The sequence below is a fragment of the Bombina bombina genome, chromosome 3, assembly GCF_027579735.1.
Source record: "Bombina bombina isolate aBomBom1 chromosome 3, aBomBom1.pri, whole genome shotgun sequence".
Classification (NCBI taxonomy): Eukaryota; Metazoa; Chordata; class Amphibia; order Anura; family Bombinatoridae; genus Bombina; species Bombina bombina.
In genome coordinates, this window is record NC_069501.1 from 986,466,996 (window position 1) to 986,494,881 (window position 27,886).

Below are 27,886 nucleotides of genomic sequence, written 5' to 3' on the forward strand. Positions count from 1 at the left end.
TGTAAACCAGATAAAAAGAGAGGCATTCTTACGTTGTGTAAAAGACCTCTCTACTATGGGAGTAATTCGTCCCGTTCCAAGATTAGAACAGGGACAGGGATTTTACTCAAATCTTTTCGTAGTTCCCAAAAAAGAGGGAACATTCAGACCTATTTTAGACCTCAAGAGTCTAAACAAGTTTCTCAGAGTTCCATCCTTCAAGATGGAGATTATCCAAACAATTTTACCAATGATCCAGGAGGGTCAATATATGTCTCAGGCCACGGGGCATAGCAGTGGCGCCTTATCTGGACGATATTTTGATTCAGGCGTCAAGTTATCCACTGACGAAATCTCATACAGACAGTGTTGTCCTTTCTGAGAACTCACGGATAGAAGGTGAACCTAGAAAAGATTTCACTAGTTCCACGGACAAGGGTTCCCTTCTTGGGAACTCTGATAGATTCTGTAGACATGAAAATATTTCTGACGGAAATCCTCGGCCATCAGTGGCTCCGTGTATGGAGGTAATTGGATTAATGGTAGCAGCAATGGACATCATTCCGTTTGCTCGTTTTCATCTCAGACCAGTGAAGCAGTGCATGCTCAGACAGTGGAATGGGGACTATGCAAATTTATCTCCTCTGATAAATCTGGATCAAGAGACCAGAGACTCTCTTCTTTGGTGGTTGTCGCCGGATCATCTGTCCCAGGGGAAGTGTTTCTGCAGACCCTTGTGGGTGATAGTGACAACGGACGCCAGCCTTCTGGGCTGGGGTGCAGTCTGGAATTCCCTGAAGGCTCAGGGTGTATGGACTCAGGTAGAGTCTCTACTTCCAATTAATATTCTGGAATTGAGAACAATATTCAATGAGCTTCAGGCATGGCCTCAGTTAGCTTCGGCCAAATTCATCAGATTCCAGTTGGACAAAATCACGACTGTGGCTTATATCAATCATCAGGGGGGAACGAGGAGTTCCTTAGTGATGACAGAAGTATCCAAGATAATTTGATGGCCGGAGGCCCACTCGTGTTATCTGTCATTAATCTACATCCCAGGAGTAGACAACTGGGAAGCGGATTTCTTAAGTCGACAGGCTTTTCACCCGGGGGAGTGGGAACTCCATCCGGAGGTATTTGCCTCTCTGATTCTCCGATGGGGCAGACCGAAATTGGATCTGATGGCATCCCAACAGAATGCCAAGCTTCCAAGATACGGATCCAGGTTGAGGGATCCTCAGGCCGAACTGATAGATGCCTTGGCAGTGCCTTGGTCGTTCAACCTAGCTTATGTGTTTCCACCATTTCCTCGCCTTCCCCGCGTGATTGCTCAGATCAAACAGGAGAGAGCTTCAGTAATTCTGATCGCGCCTGCGTGGCCACGCAGGTCTTGGTATGCGGATCTAGTGGACATGTCCTCTCTGCCACTGTGGACATTTCCATTGAGACAGGACCTTCTCCTTAAAGGACCTTTCCAACATCCAAATCTAAATTCTCTGCAGCTGACTGCTTGGAGATTGAACGCTTGATTTTATCTAAGCAGGGATTCTCCGATTCGGTCATCGATACTTTGATTCAGGCACGTAAGCCTGTCACTAGAAAGATCTATCATAAGATATGACGTAAATATCTTTTTTTGGTGTGAATCCAAGGGCTACTCATGGAGTAAAGTTAGGATTCCCAGGATTCTGTCCTTTCTCCAAGAAGGATTGGAGAAAGGGTTATCAGCGAGTTCCTTAAAGGGACAGATTTCTGCTTTGTCAATTTTGCTACACAAACGTTTGGCAGATGTTCCAGATGTTCAGTCTTTTTGTCAGGCTCTATCCAGAATTAAGCCTGTCTTTAGACCAATTGCTCCACCATGGAGTTTGAATTTAGTCCTTAGTGTTCCTTAAGGGGTTCCGTTTGAACCCATGCATTCCATAGATATTAAATTGTTATCTTGGAAAGTTTTGTTTTTGGTTGCTATTTCTTCTGCTCGTAGAGTTTCTGAGCTTTCAGCGTTACAATGTGACTCACCTTATCTTATCTTTCATTCTGATAAGGTGGTTTTACGTACCAAACCTGGATTCCTTCCTAAGGTTGTTTCAAATAAGAATATTAATCAGGAAATTGTTGTTCCTTCCTTGTGTCCTAATCCTTCTTCTAAGAAGGAGCGTCTGTTACATAACTTGGACGTGGTCTGTGCCTTAAAGTTTTATTTGCAGACGACTAAGGATTTCCGTCAATCATCTTCATTATTCATTGTTTTTTCTGGAAAGCATAGGGGTCAGAAAGCTACGGCTACCTCTTTTTCTTTTTGGCTGAAGAGTGTCATCCGCCTGGCATATGAGACTGCTGGACAGCAGCCTCCTGAAAGAATTACAGCTCATTCTACTAGGGCTGTGGCTTCCACAGGGGCTTTTAAAAACTATGCTTCTGTTGAACAGATTTGCAAGGCTGCGACTTGGTCGTCTCTTCATACTTTTTCCAAATTTTCCAAATTTGATACTTTTGCTTCTTCGGAGGCTGGTTTTGGGAGAAAGGTTCTTCAAGCAGTGGTGCCTTCCGTTTAGGTCTCTGTCTTGTCCCTCCCGTTTCATCCGTGTCCTGCAGCTTTGGTATTGTATCCCACAAGTAAGGATGAAATCTGTGGACTCGTCGTATCTTGTAGAAGAAAAGTAAATTTATGCTTACCTGATAAATTAATTTCTTCTACGATATGATGAGTCCACGGCCCTCCCTGTCATTTTTCAGACAGATTTAGATTATATTATATTTTTTATAAACTTCAGTCACCTCTGCACCTTTGGCTTTTCCTTTCTCTTCCTAACTTCGGTCAAAAGACTGGAGGTGGAGGGAAGGGAGGAGCTATATATACAGCTCTGCTGTGGTGCTCTTTGCCACTTCCTGTTAGCATGAGGTTAATATCCCACAAGGAAGGATGAAATCCGTGGACTCGTCGTATCGTAGAAGAAATTAATTTATCAGGTAAGCATATATTTACTTTTTTATTTGGTGGGATTTTTGATTTTTATAGGGGTATTAGTTTAGGTTTAAAATTTTTATTTTGGATACCTTTTTATTTTTTTCTGTAATTTTAATTGTTTTTTTTTTATATAACTTTAGCTTGGGGTGTTGTAGTTTTTAAACATAAACTGCCCTCTGGGCAGGCTTATCACCTAGTATAGTATAAAACAATATTGTACCACAATTGCTAGCGAGCCCCTAACAGCCAACAGGGAACCAGATCAACATCTTTGACAAATGCATTAACAACCCACGCACCATATCTACTAAATATTACACTTTGATGACAAATTAGAGTGGAAGAGATAGATTTACATGAGTGTGAGGTGGCTACTCACCCAGAGAACCCAATGAGACTAGGTGACAGTCAGTCAACACGAATGGAGGAGACTTAACCAAAACTATAGCATTCAATGTACAACCCAAACTTGATGATACAACAGAATAAACAAATGTTCAATAGAATAGTTCATAGTCAAGATGCACATTCAGACTAACTGGGGAGAGCGTATCTATCGATGAGTATAGCCCGAAGAGAGGAGACAGGATGTTTCAGCTTTAAAAAGTGTCTGGCCACCAGCTGATCAGATTTTCCATCCTTAAAGGCAGCTCTAATGGCGCGTTTGTGATTCGCTAGTCTCTCCCTGAAGGAGGTGCAGGTCTTCCCTACATAGAACTGGCCACACGGGCAAGAAAGAAAGTAAACCATGAAATTAGATGTACATGTTAGACGATGTCTAATCCAGTAGGTTTTAGTTTTACTGGGATGATGGAACTTCTCTCCCACCAACAAAGTATTACAGGTCACACAGCTGCCACACATGTAGCTGCCCTTCTGTGGATATATATATATATATATATATATATATATATATGTATATAGTATATATACAGTATATATATTTATATATACTGTGTAGTGCCAGAAGATAGAAAACACTAACAGGATTTACTTTTCAAAGTGACAACAACATTTATTAAAATTTCTGGGATCAGAATGTCCCCTTCATCATATATAAAATAGAGTTATTAGTTATTACAGTACAGTTATTAGTTATCAATAACATATTTTACTCCGAAGGGGGAATTGCTGATTTCAAAATGACATGTTTAAAAAGACCACAAAAAAATACTTCTAGAAATGCCTCTTCGAAGTCTATTTTTATACTTTTCCAAAAGTTTACTTTTTCTTTTATATGGTCATATTTAGGGTCTTTATAAGATGCTCATTCTCAGAATCATTGGTATTTTTCCAGTTAAGAGGTGGCATTGGCACAAGCAATCCTCCATTAGAAGCATTGCAGATGGCACATTTTACTTTCTTTGAATACCCCTTAAATATTGTCAAGCAGAAGCAGCAGGCATCAAGATGACACCCAAACCACTGGAATCCACAACTGACTTCAGAACTTCACAGCTGCAATGAGCAAACACAAAAACTAGACTGGAACAATCTAGAATTTTTGCTACAAGACCGATCCCAATTACAGTGGTATCTTTACAAAAAGTGAATTAAAATGTGATGTGTCAGATGGTTTTATTGTCATTTTTTAAATCAATGGGTCAGAATATTTAAAAATAATTTGTCTTTGTTCATATTACCAAAGCCTTGTCAGTGAGTTTTATAGCATATTAACAAGGCCTGTAAGCACCGTCAGCTGGGAAATTGCTTTACGTTTAGGTCACATCCATTCAGAGATTCAAATTCAAACTACTATCAAGTGTAATGACCAAGTAGATGAATGTGTAGTGTAATATCAATAGAAACAAGGCTTAGAACATTAACACCTCTAGCAAAAAGAGTAAATCCTAAACTGATAGCATTACTGCTAATTCTTCATATAGCCTTGCAGAAGCAAAATTCTGACCTTAATCCTTATCTTAACTGGGCAACCAGGGAAATTGCTACAATTAAAGGGACACTGAACCCAATTTTTTTCTTTTGTGATTCAGATAGAGCATGCAATTTTAAGCAACTTTCTAATTTACTCCTATTATCAATGTGTTTTCGTTCTCTTGCTATCTTTATTTGAAAAATAAGGCATCTAAGCTTTTTTCTTGGTTCAGAACTCTGGACAGCCGTTTTTGATTGGTGGATGAATTTATCCACCAATTAGCAAGGACAACCTAGGTTGTTCACCAAAAATGGGCCGGCATCTAAACTTACATTCTTAAGGAAATATATATTATTGAATATAGATAGGGGGCGCCATATAGAAAATTTCTTAGAGAAAAGATATGTTGCTAAATACTGAAAAAAAATATATTTGGAAAAAATCTGTGGAAAAAAAGTGTGTATCTATGTGACAGAATTTTTGTTATAAATAAACAGAAATGTTTCAAAGCTGAGGTGGTGTTTGTGTTATGTCTCAGACAGGTGAGTGATTCTGAGGTAGAATATAGTGGAATTGATAATGGTAATGGTAGTGCTTATAAAACTTGGTGATGTGATGCAATTTATAACATAAAAATAAAGGTAGATGGTCAAGTGAAAAAAACGGTGATTAATAATTATAAAATAATGCAAACCCAAAAGTGTCCATCAGTGATGCCAAAAATAAGATAAAAGTCTTATGAAAGTTCAATCAATCAAACAGGCAAAATCCGTGCGGCGAGGCTGCTTCTCTTGGTGCTGTCGGTGAGTCAGAAATCTAAATGGTGAAGAGAAAAAGAGAGCGCCTCATAGTGCAGATATCTCTAGACAGGTGGGAAGATTTAGTATAAACCAAAAGACAGGTACTCACAAGTGGAGTGGCACTTTTCGTTAAAAAAGTGCATACAGGCAGGCTGACATTCTCAGCAGTCAGCACGCTGACCAAAGCGATAAGGTGCTGGTCTCTCGGTGTCTTACGATCCCAGGACAAAATTCCCAAACTCTCCTTTGTTGGATGCCGTACTCGGTAAGGTGTTTGTTTGTTTATTCCAGTTGGAATCGGAACCTCTTAGCAGTAGTAAACAGTATGAACTGTTATAAGGCTGAAGTATGCGTCTCTTTGCACAAGAAATTAAAATGAAACTCAATCCAGGCTGAGTAACTGGAAAAAAGGGGTTTTATTTTTGGAGCTGATAACGCGTTTCCTCGGCCGTTAGCTCCTGGCCGTTTCATCAGATCAATTACATACATTGTTAACAGGTACATTTAAAAAGGTGTACATATCACCTGATTGGATAGAGCAGGACCAATAAGCATATTGGTAACATTGTTGCAAAGAGACGATTTTGTTAGACATTCTTCTAAGTGGCTGAATGGAATAATTTCTAAAAGATGTAACAACAATAACTAACTAGTAAGATAAAAACATATGTCTATATAAAATATCAAATAGGAAATATTGTTAAAAACATGTTAAAATTGTTTGGATAAATTTATGTCCAAAGATTTTTTCCGTCTTAATCGAAAGGCGAAAAAAAACGGAAAAAATGGAAAAGGCAAAAAAAGCGGAAAAAAATTTTGCAAATAACCCAGATTATTTTTGTTTGCCGAAAAAGATGTCTGCGCTTATTTAAATATATATATTTACTTAACGTATTTGCCGATATCTGTGAGTATATAAAAAAAAACTCAACAAGATAGGTTTATTCTAGTTCAATAGGTGCTGGTTTTTTATATTTGTTCCTTAATCCTAGAAGTAAAAAGGGACTTAGTGTTTTGTCTTTTGGGGAGTTTTTATATGAATGCTAAATATAGGCAAGGTTTAATAACGCCTAGAAAAAATGATTTTCTACATGTTTATATCTTAGTATGATCTATAGAGAACAGTTATTTGTAATGATGTGATAGAGGATGAAAGTAATTATGGCTACCGATGTATTTGTATATATGATATTAACATCTTTTATGTTCAGTATATGTAATGGACGCCGAAAATGCAAGTGAGACAGATGTGCTATTAATTGAAGGCAGCTAGATCTAAATTGGAGTTGAGGCCTGCTGGATACAAAGTTTTAAGTTTGTGTATCCAGAAAGTCTCACGTTGTCTGAGTGAGATCATTCTGTTATAGTCTGTGGAGGGGGGGATGAAGTCTATCGGATAAAATTTGAATATGGATGGGTTGCCCCCATGTTTGTGGAGGCAGTGTTCAGGTATACTGTGTTTGATAGTGGTCTTTTTACAGTTCTTGCAATTGCGCCAATGTTCCCCCCAGCGTGTCCTAGCTTTCCTGGAGGTGCGACCCACGTATTGTACCCCACAAATGCATTCTAGGACATATATGACATAACTGGAGTTGCAATTGAAAAATCTAGTTATTTCAAAACTTTCTCCTGTTGAGAATGATTTAAAAGTTTTTTTACCTGAAGTAATATATTTGCATGTTTGGCATCTCTTCATGCCACATTTATATATTCCCACCTGTTTTAGAAAAAGGTTTGCTTTTTTTGTTGTTTTCAGATTAGAAACTGTATGTTTTACTTTTTTACTGGGGGCCAATTTACTTCTTAATGTGGGCGCTCTGGTATATACAATTCGGGGTTGTTCTGATAATAATGGTTTTAGAATTGGGTCTCTACATACTATGTGCCAATGTTTGTTCAAAATATGTTGAATTTGTCGATAATTATTATTGTATTGGGTTATGAAAAGAGGATCTGACTGTAGGGTGTTAATGATATTGCTTTTCCCAGATTTCTTCTCTAGAAGGATGTTTCTATCTAATGATCTAGCTTTGTTTAAACAGTCATCTAGGAGTTTTTTTTGGGTATCCTTTGTCAATAAATCTCTCATATATGATGTTACTCTGTTGTTCGAAGGTTTCTAGGTGTGAGCAATTTCGTTTAATTCTTTCGAATTGGCTATAAGGGATATTTGCTAGCCATTTTTTATGATGGTTGCTAGTGAAATTGAGATAGCTATTGCTATCCACACTTTTGAAAAAAGTTTTTGAACAAAAAATACCCTCATTATCCCAACTTAAAGATAGATCTAGGAAATCTATTGTTTTTTCATGTATAACTGATGTAAAATTGAGACCCATTTGATTCTCATTGAGCGATGCAACAAAAGCTGTAGCTGATGTTTGATCCCCTCTCCATAGAAAGATAAGATCATCTATATAACGGCCATAGAACACCAGACTCGCCCCCATTGAGGAATTATAGATGTAGTTCTCCTCGAACATGCCCATAAACAAATTGGCAAAACTGGGGGCGAATCTGGTGCCCATGGCCGTTCCCTTGATCTGTAGGAAAAAGGAGTCTTGATACATAAAATAGTTGTGATGAAGAATGTATTCAATACATTCTAAAGTGAATTCTTTCTGTGTATTAGGCATATACTGATCTCTCTCGAGAAAGAGTGAAATGGCTTTTAGACCTAAATGGTGTTCGATGTTGGAATATAGTGCTCCGACATCACAGGAGATCCAAAGAAGGTCTCCTGTGTTAGTATGATGTTTCAATTTATTCATAAGATCTGTGCTGTCTTTAATGTAGGACGGTAAACCAATAACATATTTTTGTAACAAAAGATCAATATAATAGGATAAATTATAAGTCAGATTATCAATACCTGCAATGATGGGGCGCCCTGGGGGATTTTCTAAATTTTTGTGTATTTTCGGGAGGTGATAGTAGTGTGCTATACTTGGATTCGTTACTTTAAGAAAAAGTTTTTCGTCTTTATTGAGGATTTTCTGGTCTATTCCTTTCTGTATTAGTCTCTGGTAGCTTTTGAGAAATTGCTCAGTGGGATCTTGTTTAAGAATTCTATAATAATTGGCATCTTCTAGAATTCTATCAGCTTCTTTTAGATAATCAGAAATATTTTGAATAATGATGCCTCCTCCCTTGTCAGCATCACGTATAATGATGTTGGGATTGTTAGATAGGGAGTGGATAGCTTGTTTCTCTTGTAAATTGATATAAATTTTCTTTTTTGCATTTTTTCGTGTCAACTTCTCAAAATCTTCCAGAACCATACTTTGATAAATCTCTATGTATTGATTAGATCCTAACACAGGTGAAAAGGATGATTTTGTTTTAACACTTGTGTGTATAAAGCCTTCATATAAATGTGTAGCTAGATTGTCTATTGAACTGGTAATGGTGGGTGTATTGTTCTTGCATTCCATGTTGTCTGTAAGTATACACAGTGTATCTGTGTTTTGCAGGTTTTGTTTTTTTAAAGTTTTTGATGTGAAATATTTTTGTAATGCAAGTTTTCTTGTAAATCGGTTGAGATCAACAAAAAGGTTAAACAGTTTATGTGGATTTGGTGGGCAGAAAGATAATCCTTTTTGTAAAACTCTTTTTTCATTGGTTGTGAGTGTATGGGAAGATAGATTAAAGATCCCTTTCTCTAGTTTTTGTAATTTCTTTTTCTTGGAGGTAAGGCCTCTGCCTCTTGAGCCTCGTGATCTATATATAGGGGTCTTTTTCTTGAATTTTGATCTTCTAGGGGAATTCGGCAATGTTGTGGGGCATTCTCTAAAAAAGAAGTTGAAGATGTAGAGTTTGGCCTAATGTTTCTTTCATGAAAAACGTCTTCTTCCGTAACTGAGGTTAAAGGTGCAAAACGGTTTGGATGTTGAAAAGAAGATGTTTTTGGATGAAAATCATTTTCTTTTTGTTGTTGTTGATTCCTATGTGTTTCTCTAGGGGTTTGTGGTCTGTAATCATGACTGGTGGAGGGGTTATGATCTCTGTGTCTATAATTTGGGTAGTCTTCATAATAAGGATTGTATTGATAAGAATTATGATGTCTATTGTTATAATGATCATAAGAGGAATGTGAGAATCTGTTATATGGTGTGTCATCATTGGTTCGGTTTCTCCTAGGATATGTATTGTAATTGTCGTATAATTGATTTCTCCTGGGGTATGTATTGTAATCTGGATTATGATGTCTATTATGAAATCTATTATTGGGAGGAGAAGGATTATTTTTTGTGTAATATTCAGAATGATAATGTCGAGGTGGTTGTTGTTCTTTATTATAATAGTGGTGTGTAGGTTTGTGACGGACAGTAGTCCATGTTTCTTTTCGTTCAATATTTTTGTTTTGTGATGTAAAGTTTTTACTATTTGTATGATTTTTAGGAGTATCAGAAATTGTAGTCTGATTATTAGAATTATGGTCTGAAATGGCAGTTTGTGTGGTATTCTTTTCTTGGCGATTATAATTATATACTTGCTCTTTGATGTAGTCATTATTATCCCTCTCTAATTTTTTCTTTTTGGACCAAACCAGTTCTTCCTGGTATTTGTCTGTACGTTCATACATCTTTTTCAACAAACGATCATAGTCAGGGTTTTCAAGGTGTTTAGAAAGTTCTTTTTGTATTTCTTCTATTTTGTCTCCACATTGGTTAGATAGATCACGTCTATGTTCTATTAATAATTTGATAATCTCAAACGAGCAATCGTTGAGAATGTTATACCATTTTGTCATAAGTTCTGTATTCTCCTTAAAGGAGCAATGTTTAAGGATACGTAAACCTCTCGGTATCTGTTTGAGGTCGAGATATTTCTCTAGTGTGGTTAGATCCCACCAATGTCGGTGTTCTTTTAGTATTTCTTCTTCTAGAATGTGAAAGAGATCTTTCATAGGTTTGTTTAGATCTGAGTCACATTCCATAGAAATGGGGGCAGATTTGTCAGATAAACTGAAAATTGATCTTTTTTTCTTCCTTTCCTCTCTAGACATCATATTGAGAGATCAAGGGAGAAAAAAGAAGAAGTAAATGATAATAATAATAATATCTAATAGTTATATAAAATAGTTATATAAAAAAAACGTGTTTTTTTATATATTGTTATCCTATTGGATGTAAAAAGCAACAATGTAGGCGTGGGTGAAAAAAAGGGTGGGGCTTTGGTGTCTAAATAAAATAGTACTAAAATGTTTAAGGCTGCACTCCTATGTGTCTACCGAGACCAAAAATCTAAAGGAAATATATATTATTGAATATAGATAGGGGGCGCCATATAGAAAATTTCTTAGAGAAAAGATATGTTGCTAAATACTGAAAAAAAATATATTTGGAAAAAATCTGTGGAAAAAAAGTGTGTATCTATGTGACAGAATTTTTGTTATAAATAAACAGAAATGTTTCAAAGCTGAGGTGGTGTTTGTGTTATGTCTCAGACAGGTGAGTGATTCTGAGGTAGAATATAGTGGAATTGATAATGGTAATGGTAGTGCTTATAAAACTTGGTGATGTGATGCAATTTATAACATAAAAATAAAGGTAGATGGTCAAGTGAAAAAAACGGTGATTAATAATTATAAAATAATGCAAACCCAAAAGTGTCCATCAGTGATGCCAAAAATAAGATAAAAGTCTTATGAAAGTTCAATCAATCAAACAGGCAAAATCCGTGCGGCGAGGCTGCTTCTCTTGGTGCTGTCGGTGAGTCAGAAATCTAAATGGTGAAGAGAAAAAGAGAGCGCCTCATAGTGCAGATATCTCTAGACAGGTGGGAAGATTTAGTATAAACCAAAAGACAGGTACTCACAAGTGGAGTGGCACTTTTCGTTAAAAAAGTGCATACAGGCAGGCTGACATTCTCAGCAGTCAGCACGCTGACCAAAGCGATAAGGTGCTGGTCTCTCGGTGTCTTACGATCCCAGGACAAAATTCCCAAACTCTCCTTTGTTGGATGCCGTACTCGGTAAGGTGTTTGTTTGTTTATTCCAGTTGGAATCGGAACCTCTTAGCAGTAGTAAACAGTATGAACTGTTATAAGGCTGAAGTATGCGTCTCTTTGCACAAGAAATTAAAATGAAACTCAATCCAGGCTGAGTAACTGGAAAAAAGGGGTTTTATTTTTGGAGCTGATAACGCGTTTCTCTGCCGTTAGCTCCTGGCCGTTTCATCAGATCAATTACATACATTGTTAACAGGTACATTTAAAAAGGTGTACATATCACCTGATTGGATAGAGCAGGACCAATAAGCATATTGGTAACATTGTTGCAAAGAGACGATTTTGTTAGACATTCTTCTAAGTGGCTGAATGGAATAATTTCTAAAAGATGTAACAACAATAACTAACTAGTAAGATAAAAACATATGTCTATATAAAATATCAAATAGGAAATATTGTTAAAAACATGTTAAAATTGTTTGGATAAATTTATGTCCAAAGATTTTTTCCGTCTTAATCGAAAGGCGAAAAAAAAACGGAAAAAATGGAAAAGGCAAAAAAAGCGGAAAAATTTTTTGCAAATAACCCAGATTATTTTTGTTTGCCGAAAAAGATGTCTGCGCTTATTTAAATATATATATTTACTTAACGTATTTGCCGATATCTGTGAGTATATAAAAAAAAAACTCAACAAGATAGGTTTATTCTAGTTCAATAGGTGCTGGTTTTTTATATTTGTTCCTTAATCCTAGAAGTAAAAAGGGACTTAGTGTTTTGTCTTTTGGGGAGTTTTTATATGAATGCTAAATATAGGCAAGGTTTAATAACGCCTAGAAAAAATGATTTTCTACATGTTTATATCTTAGTATGATCTATAGAGAACAGTTATTTGTAATGATGTGATAGAGGATGAAAGTAATTATGGCTACCGATGTATTTGTATATATGATATTAACATCTTTTATGTTCTTACATCTTAAAGTTTTTGATGTGAAATATTTTTGTAATGCAAGTTTTCTTGTAAATCGGTTGAGATCAACAAAAAGGTTAAACAGTTTATGTGGATTTGGTGGGCAGAAAGATAATCCTTTTTGTAAAACTCTTTTTTCATTGGTTGTGAGTGTATGGGAAGATAGATTAAAGATCCCTTTCTCTAGTTTTTGTAATTTCTTTTTCTTGGAGGTAAGGCCTCTGCCTCTTGAGCCTCGTGATCTATATATAGGGGTCTTTTTCTTGAATTTTGATCTTCTAGGGGAATTCGGCAATGTTGTGGGGCATTCTCTAAAAAAGAAGTTGAAGATGTAGAGTTTGGCCTAATGTTTCTTTCATGAAAACATTGGCGCAATTGCAAGAACTGTAAAAAGACCACTATCAAACACAGTATACCTGAACACTGCCTCCACAAACATGGGGGCAACCCATCCATATTCAAATTTTATCCGATAGACTTCATCCCCCCCTCCACAGACTATAACAGAATGATCTCACTCAGACAACGTGAGACTTTCTGGATACACAAACTTAAAACTTTGTATCCAGCAGGCCTCAACTCCAATTTAGATCTAGCTGCCTTCAATTAATAGCACATCTGTCTCACTTGCATTTTCGGCGTCCATTACATATACTGAACATAAAAGATGTTAATATCATATATACAAATACATCGGTAGCCATAATTACTTTCATCCTCTATCACATCATTACAAATAACTGTTCTCTATAGATCATACTAAGATATAAACATGTAGAAAATCATTTTTTCTAGGCGTTATTAAACCTTGCCTATATTTAGCATTCATATAAAAACTCCCCAAAAGACAAAACACTAAGTCCCTTTTTACTTCTAGGATTAAGGAACAAATATAAAAAACCAGCACCTATTGAACTAGAATAAACCTATCTTGTTGAGTTTTTTTTATATACTCACAGATATCGGAAAATACGTTAAGTAAATATATATATTTAAATAAGCGCAGACATCTTTTTCGGCAAACAAAAATAATCTGGGTTATTTGCAAAATTTTTTTCCGCTTTTTTTGCCTTTTCCATTTTTTCCGGTTTTTTTCGCCTTTCGATTAAGACGGAAAAAATCTTTGGACATAAATTTATCCAAACAATTTTAACATGTTTTTAACAATATTTCCTATTTGATATTTTATATAGACATATGTTTTTATCTTACTAGTTAGTTATTGTTGTTACATCTTTTAGAAATTATTCCATTCAGCCACTTAGAAGAATGTCTAACAAAATCGTCTCTTTGCAACAATGTTACCAATATGCTTATTGGTCCTGCTCTATCCAATCAGGTGATATGTACACCTTTTTAAATGTACCTGTTAACAATGTATGTAATTGATCTGATGAAACGGCCAGGAGCTAACGGCCGAGAAACGCGTTATCAGCTCCAAAAATAAAACCCCTTTTTTCCAGTTACTCAGCCTGGATTGAGTTTCATTTTAATTTCTTGTGCAAAGAGACGCATACTTCAGCCTTATAACAGTTCATACTGTTTACTACTGCTAAGAGGTTCCGATTCCAACTGGAATAAACAAACAAACACCTTACCGAGTACGGCATCCAACAAAGGAGAGTTTGGGAATTTTGTCCTGGGATCGTAAGACACCGAGAGACCAGCACCTTATCGCTTTGGTCAGCGTGCTGACTGCTGAGAATGTCAGCCTGCCTGTATGCACTTTTTTAACGAAAAGTGCCACTCCACTTGTGAGTACCTGTCTTTTGGTTTATACTAAATCTTCCCACCTGTCTAGAGATATCTGCACTATGAGGCGCTCTCTTTTTCTCTTCACCAAAACTTACATTCTTGCATTTCAAATAAAGATACCAAGAGAATAAAAAAAAATTGATAATAGGAGTAAATTAGAAAGTTGCTTAAAATGTCATGCCCCTTTAAACTTTGTAGAATTTTAGCGGAAATCTTGTAACAATATTATACAAATAGGGGTCAAGACATGTGCATGCTCCTAAGCCTATCCAGATATACTATCATGGAATGAAGCTAGGCGTCAACAAAGAATACCAATAAAATGAGGTGAATTTGATGATAGAAGTAAATTGAAAAGTATTGTTGTTTTTTTTTTATTGTAGCCTCTGTCTAAATCATAAAAGTTTAATTTTGAATTCCATGTCCCAACAATATAAATTTGAATAATGGGTAAAGTTTCGTTCATAAAAAGAAATTGGTTAATCTCACCTATGCCTAGACCATCAGTGAAGTTATGAATTCCATCTCCAAGAAGAACCATCCACACAACTTCTGCAATCCCTTCACCTTTGGCACTGTGTGAGTGACCATGATGAGAGTGGGCATGGGATTTTCTTTTTTCTTCTGCCTGACCCTCACCACTCGCTTGCAGGTCATCAACTGCCTTGGAGACTTCACAGAACTTAGGATCTGCAGAAAAATCAAGATCTTAAAACATTAAAACAGTCCTATTAACAAAATCAATGTGTTTCTGACTAAATTTGCAGTTTACTTAGTGACACACATAAAAATAGAAAGCCCTGCAATATGTAGATGCATTACATACATTGACTCTTGTAAATAATAATTCTAATTATGGCAAAGTAGAGGGAAATCCTACCAGAAAAGCTATATTTCAGTGCTATGCATGTTCAGACTGTAATCTGTCAACCAAGAAGATACCAGAAGAGGTAAGTCATACTTAAGCACTATATAGGGAGTTGAAAACAATATGATAACATTAAACTCACCAACTGGATGCCCAAGGTCCCATAACACAGTTGTGCAGTCATCATCCTGAACTGGCTTTTTTATCTGAGGTTTTCTCTGCAGATTGGAGACACTTATTGAGTTAGTTGAAAAGCAATGGTTGAATGCACTTTCCTTGTATCAGGAACAAACCTTTTTTCTCCATCTCTGGTTTAGTAGCCCCATAAGTTGTTCAATAATGAAAAGAAGGTATATTCCACCAAGCACACACAGCCCTTTTAGTAGAGGCTCGATAGAATGTGATCCCTTATCATGGCTGGAAACAGTATGTGCTTCCTGTGCCTGCAACATAGTGGTATAGAGCTAATTATATTGTGTGCACAAACCAGTCATTTAGCAGCAATGAAATGTGTGATTTATTTTGAAATGATAATGCAACCATTGCTACTGAATTTTGCAGCGCTATACAAATAAACAATAATAATAATAATATATTTAATGAAAAACATGCATGTTTACAGATTGGGGAGCTATTTCTTTAACCAAGATAAAAATAATAAAACAAAAGTAACTATTGGCTGTAGCTATCTACCTTAAGACAATAAATATTATATATATTTTATTAATTATTATAACATAATCAAAGTTAAAGTGATAGTAAATCCTAGCGTTTGTGAAACGCTAGGATTTACCAGTGCAACAAATAAAGGGGACTTTCAGTCATGAAGTATAAAATACTTCACGCTGCAAGTTCCTTTGATTGTCTGCAGTGTTCGTCGCACTGAGCACCTCAGGCAGCCCAAGGCAGAACACTATTTTGCAGGGAAGGGATCTTAGCCAATAGCGTGCTAGCTATCTGGCATATTGCCAGCTGGCTCGTACAGCCAATGGCATAGAGGTGGAAATGACACCTCACTGAAAAATATTGTTCTGCTGCGGGCGGCCTGAGGCGCTCAGCGATTCAGACAAAAAAAAAAGGAATTTTCAGCATGAAGTAATTTTTTTTACTTTATGACTGAAAGTCCACTTTATTTGTTCCACTGGTAAATCCTAGCATTTCACAAATGCTAGGATTTACTATTACTTTAACCATTTTATTTTAATACACAGCTACCCTGTTTTTGCTACTAAGTTGTTGTCTTTACCGTTTTATTTTACCGTTTTATTTTTTAAGACAAACCAATCTTGTTGATAGTGGCCTAGACTACAAGTGGAGCGTTATAGATAGCACAGGGTGCAATATGGTCCATGGTAAAACAGAATTACCAGAGAATGTTTAGCACAGTCAACATCCCTTTAGTGCGCTCTATACTTTCAATAGTTATCATGGCCGTGCTAAAGTTATGTGCTGCTTTCGAGTGGAACACATAACAGTGCTAAAAAAGTGTTAGGGGCCTAGGGCTACAATAAAAGTATCAAAACACATGTAAAGCATATTAAAATAAAGTATTAAACTCATATATTTATACATATTGAATGCAAAATAAAAGTTTATTATTTAAATAAATGTATAAAAATTGTTTTAAAGGGATATGTTATATGTCAAGGTGTTTGAAATGTGTATATATTTGTATGTGTGTACAGTAAATGTGTATATACAGTATGTCTACATATGTGTGCACAAATACATGTATACATATATACATACACACATACAAATATATACATATATACCTGTATATATATATATATATATATATATATACACACACACAACTTTGACCCATTCCCTGTCAAACCCCTTGAAATATACCATATCCCTTTTTAAAGAGATGCTTCAAACAGCAGTTCTTTACTTAGAATACAATGTTATTTTTATTGTTAAATATAAATATATACATACAAATATTATATAACGTTATATATATACCTTTGGGTTAGTAAGCAAGCAGAAGCCAGAGAAGGGTTTTGTTACCCGTCCCTTAGAAGTCTATGGGGAAAGGGAGATAGTACTGCTGTGCTATCCGACCTCGACTCAAACACAAACATTTTACTTTTAACTTGTAATATGAGCCAAAGAATAGGAGCACTGTTGAGTTAACTTGAGGGTTTGGCACTCAATTGCACTAATGTGCTCCACTTGTAATCTAGGTCAGTATAAATGAACTGCCCACTGTCTTTTTCTTTGCTGCTTCTTCAAATGATTTTTATTCCCTCTTTAAACGCTCACTTTTTACACAAACTTTACCTTTATTTGTACTTAATTTATGTAATTTCTATATTTTTCCTTAGTTTTATTGTTTTATTTTGAGTATATTTTCCTTTAAAGTATGTATTTTGTGTTCTTACTTTAAGTGCTCAAATTGATTACATTATTTTTATTATTGTGATAATTTAGTTTTGGTCTATCATTCAACCATTTTGATAGCTATCTTGAAAGACACTTTTGTCACCAGAACATTTTATTTTTGACAAATTCCACTCTCACCTATGAATTTAACCCTGACAAAGTTGACTAAGGACACATACAGTAAATTTCCTTCCTGAACATTTCAAGTAAAGCTTTGATTTTTTTTAAAAAATAAAGAAAAAGTAGAAATACAGAGTTAAACAGTATTATTCATTAAAGAGTTTTGAATATAATTATCTGTTATAAGTTTGGAACACTGGTGACACTTAAACAACTTCTGATGCATGATTCTCCTGTGACACAAGGAACAAGTGTTTTACACCAGAAGCCTATTTCAGGAAAAAGCTATAAACATACATGTGGTAGAAGGTGCAGTAAGGCGTCGCCACACAATGTCCCAACAGCTAAGGCCACCAGGAACCTGAGAAGAAAGCGAAACAGGGGGCGCTGGAGTAGAGGGACAAGGGCTATGGCAAGGAGGGAGGGGGCGCTGACCAGTGTGATAGCAAGTGCTCCCCAGCCAAGGACTGCAAGACAAAAAGTAAACATTCTTAAATACAATACGTTATCTCTAAGAACACATTATATTGCTAAGGCACTGTGGCTGAGTTCTGTAGCAACCCAAGGGTTGCAGGTTCAATCCCCGGCGTGGTCCACTCAGTCCTTCATCCTTCCAAGGATGATAAAATGAGCAGCGCCTTGAGACCCTTACGGGTGATTAGCCGCGCTTTACCAGTACCCAATACATACAAACTTGCATGATTAATTTAGAGCATGTCATTTTAAGACACTTTTAAAATCACTTCTATTTTCAAATGTGCTTCGTTCTCTTGTAATCCCTTGTTTAAAAAGAATTCACACATATCCTACACTAGTGAAAGCTGGCTGCTGATTGGTGCCTGCATACATTTGTCTCTTGTGATTGGCTAACTGGATGTGTTCAGCAAGCTGCCAGTAGTGTACTGATGTTCCTTCAGCAAAGGATATCAAGAATGAAGCAAATTTGATAATAGAAGTAAATTGGAAAGTTGTTTAAAATTGTATGTTCTATTTTTTTTTTTAGCAGAGACTCACTTTGAAGCTGGGAAGTGGTGTCTGAACAATGCAATAGTATCAGCACTGCACATTTCGGCTATTACAGAGCATTGTAGAACAGGAGTGGGATAAGACTAACACACTGTGTCTCAGACAAGAAGTTAATTTACGTTGTATAATTAGTCTGACATATCATCCTAGAACTGTTAATTCCTCATATTCTATTAGACTTTTTGTCTGATAATGTAGTGATAAGGCTTTATGCTGGTTGCACCTTCCTTGAGTGACCCCTGAGTCCAGCTTGTTTATACAAATGCAATATCAGTCATTCCTCTACCATTTTATTATAGTTATATTAGGGGGCTATAGCAAGGAACCCTCTGCATAATAGTGATTTTCCTCCCCATTCATATTCTAATCTTTGTCTTCATGCTACTTGCATTTAAGGGTATTTATATATATTCCCCTTTTACTATTAAAGAATTACTTTGATAAGTTCATTTTAAGCTGCACACCTATATCTCCCTCTCATTTTTATGGAGTCTTGACAGTGTAGTGTCCCCCATTTCCTCCATTTGATTTTCAGACATGCTAGAGGATTTAAGAATTACTTTTGTTTTTTATTGGGAAAATCTTGTCTTTATAACTTGAGGTATGCTGGGAATCATTCTCTCCCTAGATTTATTGCTATTTAAGTATTAGACAGACACTTGTTTTTATGTATAAATATTTTAAGTATAGGGTCATATAGTTCACCTATTTTTTCTATAGTCATTTAAGTTAAAAAAATTACCTACTTTTTTAATATTGGTTTTTATTGAGTTTAAGAATATATTATTACAGAAAAAAAGAAAAAAGGAAAAAAACAAAGGAATTAGTCTTGATATGGTACATCATTTGATACATATATCTAATAACATAATTATACATTGTGTATATTCATTAATATTTAAAGGCATCCACCTTAAAATTGTTTTAACTTAGATCATGACATACCAAACACTTTTCAGCAACAAATCTGTATCCGGCAAATTCAAAGAAGGAATAAGAAGATAAAAGAGGAGGGGACATAAAAAAAAAAAAAGGAAAAGGAAAATAAGAAAAAAAAAATATTTCCATGGGGCAAATGTCTTCTCAAGATAGCGTGAAACACCATTCACCACGTCATTTGCATTCAATCATATATTTGGGTTAGTTCAAATCTCTGCACTAAACAACTCTGCTCTTCTATGTCTAATGTTAGTATCTTCCATTTCCATTTTTCAAAGAAGGCTCCTACATTGTACTAAATTTAACCATATATCATATTGTTTAATCATAAATTGTCTATATAAAGCTTGTTTAAAATTCCTAAAAGAGGGGGCTCTATTAGATTTCCATTTACTAAATATCAGATTCCTGGCAACTATTGCAAGATATTTCTTATCTGAGGTAAGAAAGATTATATATATTGAAATGAGAACAAATTCCATATTATAAATTCTATTGATCCAATAATTGATCCTTCTCCAAAATTTTAGTTTTTTGGGACATTCCCATATACTGTACAATGTAATAATTTTGCTCCTGTTAATCTACATTTCAAACATATTGATGAGTCAGGATTATTTTCCCACTTAAGAATCTTATCTGGTGTAATGTACGCCATTAATATTATCTAAATATGTTGTTCTCTGGTGAAGGCTGCTAAGGAAGCCTCTTCAACCATCCATATTATAAATTTTATTTTTCCCCATTTTGCAGTAATATTGTTTATATGATCTTCATATTTTGTATTGGTTATTATTTTATATAATGTGGAGAGAGAGTATTTTCCTATACTAAAGGAGACCAGTCCTACACTTTCCCGTGCAATTGAATAAGTTCTAGACAGTAATGGATTTTTTGCAAATACTATGCCATGCAATGATTGGGTATAATAAAATTCTATCCTTTTAATACATATTGGGAGTTTATTTATTTTTATATGTACAATGTTTTTAAACGAAAATGGTTTGCTAATTTTTATTCTATTTCAGGCAGGGTAAAATGTCCTATCTCCAAAATCCAGTCTATAATAATTTTCCCTAGAGCTGCTAGGTTATAATTTGTTATATCTGGAAGTGCCATGCCAGCATGTTGTTAACTGAAGGTTCATTTTTATATGCAATTTTAGATTTCCCTTTTCCCCATAAAAAATGCCTTATATTCATTTTAATTTTACTTACCTCTTTTTTCTTTTGTAATAAAGGAACATTTTGAAAAGTGTATAATAATTTTAAAAGTGCCACCATCTTCAGCAGGCTAATATTTCCTGCTATTGAAAGTGGCAGGGTAGCCCATCTACTAATACAGTTGCAGAATGTTTCCACACTTTTAAATACATTTAAATGATACCACTCCCCAGGGTTTATAGAAATGTTGATCCCTACATTTGTCATATAATTGCCCATATCTAAGACTGAATCCTTATTCTTATGTAACCATAAAATCTCAGACTTATTTTGTTTTTACTTCATATCCTGAAAATGAGCTAAATAGTTTTATAATATCAAATATTTTACTAAAATTTACCTTTGAATCCCTGGTGAAGAGCAGCAAATCGTCTGCATAAAGTGCTAGCTTGATTTTTTTTCCCTTCTATTTCACTACCTGATATTTTCTTGCGTAATAGAATAACTAATAGCTCTTAAGCAATATTATAGATCAAGTGGGACAATGGGCAACCCTGCCTAGTGTCTCTAAGTAATTTAAAAGGTGAAGTTCTCATGTTATTAATTATTAGAGAAGCATTGGATAGGATAGAATAGCTATTTCCCTTTAAACCACATTTACTAAAGGCTGTTAAAAGGTGGTTTTATGTTTGGGGGCATCCAGTGATATAATTGCTAAGTCAAAGTTTGGACTTATCTTTTCATATGTTTTATTATACCAAACATGAGAGATCGCAAGCATCACTTTTTCTAAGTTTATATTAGAAGACCTGCATTTCCAGTTTGGTCTTCAGCTATGATAGGATTTAAAATTGATTGTATTCTCTTAGGCCTAGATTTAGAGTTTGGCGGTAGCCGTGAAAACCAGCGTTAGAGGCTCCTAACGCTGGTTTTAGGCTACCGCCGGTATTTGGAGTCAGTCAGGAAAGGGTCTAACGCTCACTTTTCAGCTGCGACTTTTCCATACCGCAGATCCCCTTACGTCAATTGCGTATCCTATCTTTTCAATGGGATCTTTCTAACTCCGGTATTTAGAGTCGTGTCTGAAGTGAGCGTTAGAAATCTAACGACAAAACTCCAGCCGCAGAAAAAAGTCAGTAGTTAAGAGCTTTCTGGGCTAACACCGGTTTATAAAGCTCTTAACTACTGTGCTCTAAAGTACACTAACACCCATAAACTACCTATACACCCCTAAACCGAGGTCCCCCCACATCGCCGCCACTCGATTACATTTTTTTAACCCCTAATCTGCCGACCGCCACCTACGTTATCCTTATGTATCCCTAATCTGCTGCCCCTAACACCGCCGACCCCTGTATTATATTTATTAACCCCTAACCTGCCCCCCACAACGTCACCACCAGCTACCTACAATAATTAACCCCTAATCTGCCGACCGCAAAGCGCCGCTACTTACATTATCCTTATGTACCCCTAATCTGCTGCCCCTAACACCGCCGACCCCTATATTATATTTATTAACCTCTAATCTGCCCCCCACAATGTCGCCTCCACCTGCCTACACTTATTAACCTCTAATCCACCGCTATTATAATAAAGTTATTAACCCCTAATCCACCTCACTAACCCTATAATAAATAGTATTAACCCCTAATCTGCCCTCCCTAACATCGCCGACACCTTACTTCAAACATTAACCCCTAATTTGCTGACTGGAGCTCACAGCTATTCTAATAAATGTATTAACCCCTAAAGCTAAGTCTAACCCTAACACTAACACCCCCCTAAGTTAAATATAATTTAAATCTAACGAAATAAATTAACTCTTATTAAATAAATTATTCCTATTTAAAGCTAAATACTTACCTGTAAAATAAATCCTAATATAGCTACAATATAAATTATATTTATATTATAGCTATTTTAGGATTTATATTTATTTTACAGGTAACTTTGTATTAATTTTAACCAGGTACAATAGCTAAAATAGTTAAAATAATTACAAAATTTAAAATAAAAAAGAACTAAGTTACAAAAAATAAAAAAATATTTACAAACATCAGAAAAATATTACAATAATTTTAACCCCTTAGTGACCAGAGCACTTTTCCATTTTCTGTCCGTTTGGGACCAAGGCTATTTTTACATTTTTGCGGTGTTTGTGTTTAGCTGTAATTTTCCTCTTACTCATTTACTGTACCCACACATATTATATACCGTTTTTCTCGCCACTAAATGGACTTTCTAAAGATACCATTATTTTCATCATATCTTATAATTTACTATAAAAAAAAATATAAAATATGAGGAAAAATTGAAAAAAACACACTTTTTCTAACTTTGACCCCCAAAATCTGTTACATATCTACAACCACCAAAAAACACCCATGCTAAATAGTTTCTAAATTTTGTCCTGAGTTTAGAAATACCCAATTTTTACATGTTCTTTGCTTTTTGTGCAAGTTATAGGGCCATAAATACAAGTAGCACTTTGCTATTTCCAAACCACTTTTTTCCAAAATTAGCGCTAGTTACATTAGAACACTAATATCTTTCAGGAATCCCTGAATATCCCTTGACATGTATATATTTTTTTTTAGTAGACATCCCAAAGTATTGATCTAGGACAATTTTGGTATATTTCATACCACCATTTCACCGCCAAATGCGATCAAATACAAAAAATCGTTCACTTTTTCACAAATTTTTTCACAAACTTTTGGTTTCTCACTGAAATTATTTACAAACAACTTGTGCAATTATGGCATAAATGGTTGTAAATTCTTCTCTGGGATCCCCTTTGTTCAGAAATAGCAGACATATATGGCTTTGGCGTTGCTTTTTGGTAATTAGAAGGCCGCTAAATGCCACTGCGCACCACAAGTGTATTATGCCCAGCAGTTAAGGGGTTAATTAGGGAGCTTTTAGGGAGCTTGTAGGGTTAATTTTAGCTTTAGTGTAGTATAGTAGACAACCCCAAGTATTGATCTAGGCACATTTTGGTATATTTCATGCCACCATTTCACCGCCAAATGCGATCAAATTGAAAAAAAAGTTAAATTTTTCACAATTTTAGGTTTCTCACTGAAATAATTTACAAACAGCTTGTGCAATTATGGCACAAATGGTTGTAAATACTTGTCTGGGATCCCCTTTGTTCAGAAATAGCAGACATATATGACTTTGGCGTTGCTTTCTGGTAATTAGAAGGCCGCTAAATCCTGCTGCGCCTCACACGTGTATTCTGGCTAGCAGTGAAGGGGTTAATTAGGGAGTTTGTAGGGAGCTTGCAGGATTAATTTTAGCTTTAGTGTAGAGATCAGCCTCCCACCTGACACATCCCACCCCCTGATCCCTCCCAAACAGCTCCCTTCCCTCCCCCACCCCACAATTGTCCCCGCCATCTTAAGTACTGGCAGAAAGTCTGCCAGTACTAAAATAAAAGGGTTTTTTAAAAAATAAATAATTTTTTTTTTAGCATATTTACATATGCTAGGGTGTAGGATCCCCCCCTTAGCCCCCAACCTCCCTGATCCCCCCCAAAACCGCTCTCTGACCATCCCCTCTGCCTCATTGGGGGCCATCTTGGGTACTGGCAGCTGTCTGCCAGTACCCAGTTTGCAAAAAAAAAGGGCTTTTTTTATATTTATTTGTCTTTTTTCTGTAGTGTAGCTTCCCCCCCACACAGACAAACCCCCACCACCTTGCTGATCTTTTTTTTTTTTAAAAAATATTAGGGCATTTAAACATTTTTACTAACTCATTTTCTGTAGTGTAGCGGTTCCCACCCGCTCCCTCCCCGTGCACGCGCCCGCCCCCGCCCTCCCGTGCACGCGCGCGCGCCCGTGCGCGCCCACCGCTCATCCCCCGCCCACGATCCCGCCCCCCCTGCACATAACCAGGGCCATCGATGGCCGCCACCCGCCTCCCGGTCCGGCTCCCACCCACCAACGCCGGGAACCACCGATCTCCGGTGCAGAGAGGGCCACAGAGTGGCTCTCTCTGCACCGGATGGCTTAAAAAAGTTATTGCAGGATGCCTCCATATCGAGGCATCACTGCAATAACCGGAAAGCAGCTGGAAGCGAGCAGGATCGCTTCCAGCTGCTTTCCAAACCGAGGACGTGCAGGGTACGTCCTCAGGCGTTAACTGCCTTTTTTTTGAGGACGTACCCTGCACGTCCTCGGTCGTTAAGGGGTTAAACTAATTACACCTACTCTAAGCCCCCTAATAAAATAACAAAGACCCCCAAAATAAAAAAATGCCCTACCCTATTCTAAATTACTAAAGTTCAAAGCTCTTTTACCTTACCAGCCCTGAACAGGGCCCTTTGCGGGGCATGCCCCAAAGAATTCAGCTCTTTTGCCTGTAAAAAAAACACATACAATACCCCCCCCCAACATTACAACCCACCACCCACATACCCCTAATCTAACCCAAACCCCCCTTAAATAAACCTAACACTAAGCCCCTGAAGATCTTCCTACCTTATCTTCACCATACCAGGTTCACAGATCGATCCAGAAGAGCTCCTCCGATGTCCTGATCCAAGCCCAAGCGGGGGGCTGAAGATGTCCATGATCCGGCTGAAGTCATCATCCAAGCGGGAGCTGAAGAGGTCCATGATCCGGCTGAAGTCATCATCCAAGCGGGAGCTGAAGAGGTCCATGATCCGGCTGAAGTCTTCTATCAACGGCATCTTCAATCTTCTTTCTTCCGGATCCATCTTGCAGACCTCCGACGCGGAACATCCTGCTGGCCCAACGGACTACCGATGAATGAAGGCTCCTTTAAGGGACGTCATCCAAGATGGCATCCCTCGAATTCCGATTGGCTGATAGAATTCTATCAGCCAATCGGAATTAAGGTAGGAAAATTCTGATTGGCTGATGGAATCAGCCAATCAGAATCAAGTTCAATCCGATTGGCCGATCCGATCAGCCAATCAGATTGAGCTCGCATTCTATTGGCTGTTCGGAACAGCCAAAAGAATGCGAGCTCAATCTGATTGGCTGATCAGATCAGCCAATCGGATTGAACTTGATTCTGATTGGCTGATTCCATCAGCCAATCAGAATTTTCCTACCTTAATTCCGATTGGCTGATAGAATCCTATCAGCCAATCGGAATTCGAGGGATGCCATCTTTATATTGTAGCTATATTAGGATTTATTTTACAGGTAAGTATTTAGCTTTAAATAGGAATAATTTATTTAATAAGAGTTAATTTATTTCGTTAGATTTAAATTATATTTAATTTAGGGGGGTGTTAGTGTTAGGGTTAGACTTAGCTTTAGGGGTTAATACATTTATTAGAATAGCGGTGAGCTCCAGTCGGCAGATTAGGGGTTAATGTTTGAAGTTAGGTGTCGGCGATGTTAGGGAGGGCAGATTAGGGGTTAATACTATTTATTATAGGGTTAGTGAGGCGGATTAGGGGTTAATAACTTTATTATAATAGCGGTGCGGTCCGCTCAGCAGATTAGGGGTTAATAAGTGTAGGCAGGTGGAGGCGACGTTGTGGGGGGCAGATTAGGGGTTAATAAATATAATATAGGGGTCGGCGGTGTTAGGGGCAGCAGATTAGGGGTACATAGGGATAATGTAAGTAGCGGCGGTTTACGGAGCGGCAGGTTAGGGGTTAAAAATAATATGCAGGGGTCAGCGATAGCGGGGGCGGCAGAATAGGGGTTCATAAGTGTAAGGTTAGGGGTGTTTAGACTCGGGGTACATGTTAGGGTGTTAGGTGCAGACGTAGGAAGTGTTTCCCCATAGACAACAATGGGGCTGCGTTATGAGCTGAACGCAGCTTTTTTGCAGGTGTTAGGTTTTTTTTCAGCTCAAACAGCCCCATTGTTTTCTATGGGGGAATCGTGCACAAGCACGTTTTTGAGGCTGGCCGCGTCCGTAAGCAACTCTGGTATCGAGAGTTGCAGTGGCGTTAAATATGCCTGTACGCTCCCTTTTTGGAGCCTAACGCAGCCATTCTGTGAACTCTCAATACCAGAGTTATTTAAAAGGTGCGGCCAGAAAAAAGCCAGCGTTAGCTACGCGGGTTGTTACCGACAAAACTCTAAATCTAGCCGTTAGCTAATAGACTAGTCAGGATCTTATAATCTATATTATGTAATGAAATTGGTCTGTAAGAATCCATATTTTTCGGGATATTTCCCAGGCTTAAGAATGAGGGTGACCAGGAATTTACTAAAATCTTTTGATGGCGATATTTGCCCCATCCAAAAATTATTATACATTTCATTTAAAAGTGGTGTTATTTCTGTTGGCAAGGTTTTATATAGCTCTGCTGGGATACCATCAGGGCCGGCAGCTTTGTTATTAGCTGAAGTATTAATAATGTATTTAACCTCTCTTTCTGTTATTATCTTGTTAACTTTTCCCAGTTCCATTTCATTAATTTTTGGTACTGTTATTGACTTCCAAAATTTTTTTTTTTGCTCCATATCAATCTTTGGCTCAGAGTATAATTCCTCATAATATTTATGAAATGCTTTTTGTATATTGGCTATTTCATCCCATTCCTTATTTTTTTTTTAGTTATTAAAAAGGGTTTCTTAAAATTTATATTGATTTGTGCTAATAGCCTTGCAGATTTATTTCCAAATCTGTAAAATTTAGAACTCCTCTTAATATCATCTTTAATTTCTTCTGAAATAAAAAAGTTGTCTCTTTGTTTTTTTAGAAACTATATATATTTTCCAATTTTCTACATTGGGCTCTCTTATGTATTTAGTGTATGCGTTTATTAATTGGTTGATAACCTGTTTTTTGTCCATGTATGAATCTTTTGTTTATAGTTAATAACAAATTATCAGGTAGATTACAAGTTATGCGCGATAGAGGGTATTTAACGAACGCACCAAAAGTTGCATTATTTCACCCTCCATAGCGCTGCCATTACAAGTTTTCAAACAGCCGGCTTGTGCATGCGATATGGTTGCGTTGAGCTCCATACTGCACAAAATACAAGCACTATTTTGACGTGCTCGTGCACGCTTTACCCATAGACATCAATGGGGAGAGCGTGTTAGAAAAAAACCTAACACCTGCAATTGCGGAAT

At 36.6% G+C, this 27,886-nt stretch overlaps 1 protein-coding gene across 2 annotated transcripts in view; it reads right to left on the bottom strand.

The window, feature by feature from the left end:
* SLC39A5 (solute carrier family 39 member 5) overlaps positions 1 to 27,886 on the bottom strand; it is a 157,455-nt gene that overhangs the window by 22,845 nt on the left and 106,724 nt on the right. For both annotated transcript variants that reach the window (XM_053708099.1, XM_053708098.1), the window contains exons 6-9: positions 17,977 to 18,146; positions 15,462 to 15,611; positions 15,311 to 15,386; positions 14,790 to 14,990 (exon numbers count right to left, since the gene is read on the bottom strand). In XM_053708099.1, coding sequence (XP_053564074.1) covers positions 14,790 to 14,990; positions 15,311 to 15,386; positions 15,462 to 15,611; positions 17,977 to 18,146 — 597 coding nt within the window. The remainder of the gene's footprint in view (positions 1 to 14,789; positions 14,991 to 15,310; positions 15,387 to 15,461; positions 15,612 to 17,976; positions 18,147 to 27,886) is intronic.